The sequence below is a fragment of the Myotis davidii genome, unplaced genomic scaffold (genome assembly GCF_000327345.1).
Source record: "Myotis davidii unplaced genomic scaffold, ASM32734v1 scaffold88, whole genome shotgun sequence".
Classification (NCBI taxonomy): domain Eukaryota; kingdom Metazoa; phylum Chordata; class Mammalia; order Chiroptera; family Vespertilionidae; genus Myotis; species Myotis davidii.
This window is the reverse complement of record NW_006300377.1, coordinates 2,431,059-2,433,624: the sequence shown is the minus strand read 5'-3', so window position 1 is coordinate 2,433,624 and position 2,566 is coordinate 2,431,059. Positions and strand designations below refer to the sequence as shown.

General features: G+C 48.6%; 1 protein-coding gene across 2 annotated transcripts in view; it reads right to left on the bottom strand.

Annotated features, from left to right (window-relative positions):
- Window positions 1-1,812, bottom strand: part of OSCP1 (organic solute carrier partner 1) — a 23,563-nt gene extending 21,751 nt beyond the window's left edge. Inside the window, exon 1 of one of the 2 annotated variants that reach the window (XM_006777287.2) lies at window positions 1,591-1,812. In XM_006777287.2, coding sequence (XP_006777350.1) covers window positions 1,591-1,702 — 112 coding nt within the window. In that variant the 5' untranslated portion in view covers window positions 1,703-1,812. The remainder of the gene's footprint in view (window positions 1-1,590) is intronic. The other variant, XM_006777286.2, reaches the window with a different exon arrangement.
- Between the last annotated feature and the right edge of the window lie 754 nt (window positions 1,813-2,566).

Here is a 2,566-nt window from a genome sequence, read left to right as displayed (position 1 = left end):
ATGAATTGTAATGTAAATATCTGATATGCAGGATGGTCTTAGGCGACCCCTGTGAAAGGGTCATTCGACTGCCAAAGGCGTCGCGATCCACAGGTTGAGAACCACTGTTCTAGAGGAAGAAGTGGCAATGTTACACAAAAACAATGAATTTAAATAATCAGTTCAACATTTACTGAGCACCATTTATTCTGGTCTCGGTATACTAGGGGCTGGAGTACAAAGATGAATAAGACAATCATGTGGGGGGAGCCACATACATGGACCAATACAGGGTAATATGGTCAGTGATAAGGTAGAGGGACACGGATGGGTGCTATGGGAGTATGTGTGGGCTCTTTCCTATGTGGGAAAGGAAAGGAATCTTAAGCAGAATAATGCAGGACAAAAGGAGACTTACTAGAACAGAAGTGGGAGATTGGGGGTTAGAATGGAGATTACTAGCATGGAAACAGGAATGAACATGCTTTAAATGGAGACCCACAGGCAGTTTGGTATTAATAGACAAAGTAGGGGGCAGGCAGGCAGTGGTGGAAGGTGGGACTTCAGAGGTGGACAGAAATCAGATCAGGAAGGGTCCTGAAATGTCCTGACAAGGACTTGGCCTCTGCTCACACAGCAGTGGAAAGCTGACAAAGGGTTTTAAGTAGCAGGGACTATGGACAGAGTTACATGTCAAAAAGTGCACTGGCAGCAGGGTATGAAATGGATGGAGGGGTGTGCTATAGGGAGCTCTTTTTCTCTCTTTATGAATGGACTTGGACTCAATTGCACAAACCCAATGGTGAATATCTGAATATGTATGCTTAACGTCAACTGAGCATACAGATACTATTGAAGAGAATAAATGTTTTAATTGTGACCATGTCAGTTACCTTTATATCAACTTTCCTACCTCTACCTTGAAATATAATATGTAATCCCAGGAAAGCTGGTGAAAGCAATTGTTGGTTGAGAAGGGAGGAAAAGAGGGAGAAAGAAAGGATGACAGAAAATTCTGGGTGGTCCTTTCTCTGGGGATTAGATGGGGTGTATATGGGAGACAGATTTTACATTTTAGAAGCTGTCACATAATTATTTCCATAATTATATTCTCTTCCAACAATTGGGATGGGAAAGAATTGTACTTTTCTTATGTTTTCTAATTTATCTATGTTATCTCAGGACCTCACCTTTCCAGAAATAGCTTCTGAAATTAGTAAGATTGGCTTCCAGTTTAAAAAGGAGGATACCACACAGAGGAATGGAGAGTCAGAACCTGTCCATGTGGGGAAAGAGGATGCTTGGACTAGCAAAGAGGATGACACCAGGTATTTGGGAGGGACCGGTTGTCAAGAGAGATTGGGAAATCACTTCGCCAATTAGGGGAGAAGAGAATTGGGGGAAGGGGCATGAGGTACCATAATAACATCCAAGGAGGGTATTAAATCCCTCTGCTGTAAAAAGACCTTTTGGGGAATTTGGCTCCTGAGGTGCCCTGACTGGATGGGCCTGTGGACGTCGTGAGAAAGGTCCCCGGTTATAAGAGCGCAGTGTGCAGGGGTGTTGGTCAGTCTATAAGGGGGCTGGCTGTGCAGGCCGGGAGTCTCTCACCTCTGCGGGCCTTGTCTCCGGGGATGTTCTGGGCCCGCAGCCGCTGGTCCAGGATGTAAAGCATCTCCCCGCCCAAGTTCAAGAAGAGCAGCGGTAGCGCCCGCACCGACATGATGCCGAAAACGCGGAGAGCTGGTGAAGAGACCCAAAGCTGGGTCGCTGGAGACCTGAAGGCCCAACCACCGCGTCTTCGTAACCTGGTTGCTAGGGCAACGCAGCGGACGGCAAAACTAGCCAATCAGCAGGCCCCTTGTTGGGAGGCGCTCGGGGGAGTACGCTTATTGGGCTTGGTGCCCGAGACCCACGCGGCTGATTGGTCCGGGCCGCAGGCGGGCCCCTGGCGGGAGCGCTGGTTTTGACTTTCGGAAGCTGCGCGGAGGGGCGAGGGCCGGGCCAGGGTGGTGGGCGACAGGGGCTGGCGCCGAGGAACGTGACACCCTCACCTAGCCCGGGCGCGTGCGCAGGTGCCCGAGAACGAGGACAACCCAGGCGAATCTTTAGAGCGGTCTCCGAGCCGAGGGTGCGACCGCACAGTCATGTAGAGGCGGAGCTTCCTTTTTCTTTTTGGAATTTCTAAACAGTTTTATTTCAGATCTCTTTTCACCCCTCCCCAAAAAGACATGGGTCAGTACAGCAATCATAAAAAGGAGATACAAACACAAGAGTCAAATGCCTCCCGCACTGACACAAAAAACTGGGAACTGTACATGGGGTTCCAAACAGGACCTGCAGCAGCTCCTAATGTCCCTTCACAAGAGTCAAACATGCCTATTACTACTACTACTACACACAGCCCGCTCTGGAACTAACCTACAGGGACATCCCAACCCACCCCTCTAGCCCCAGAAAAATACCAAAATGATCTGACAGTGCATTTGTTTTGTTTATATCAAAACATCTTTGCCCACCCCACCCTCAGCCCCTCCCACCCCATTTAAGATTGGCCTGCAAGTCTATTTTAACCATTTAATAATTT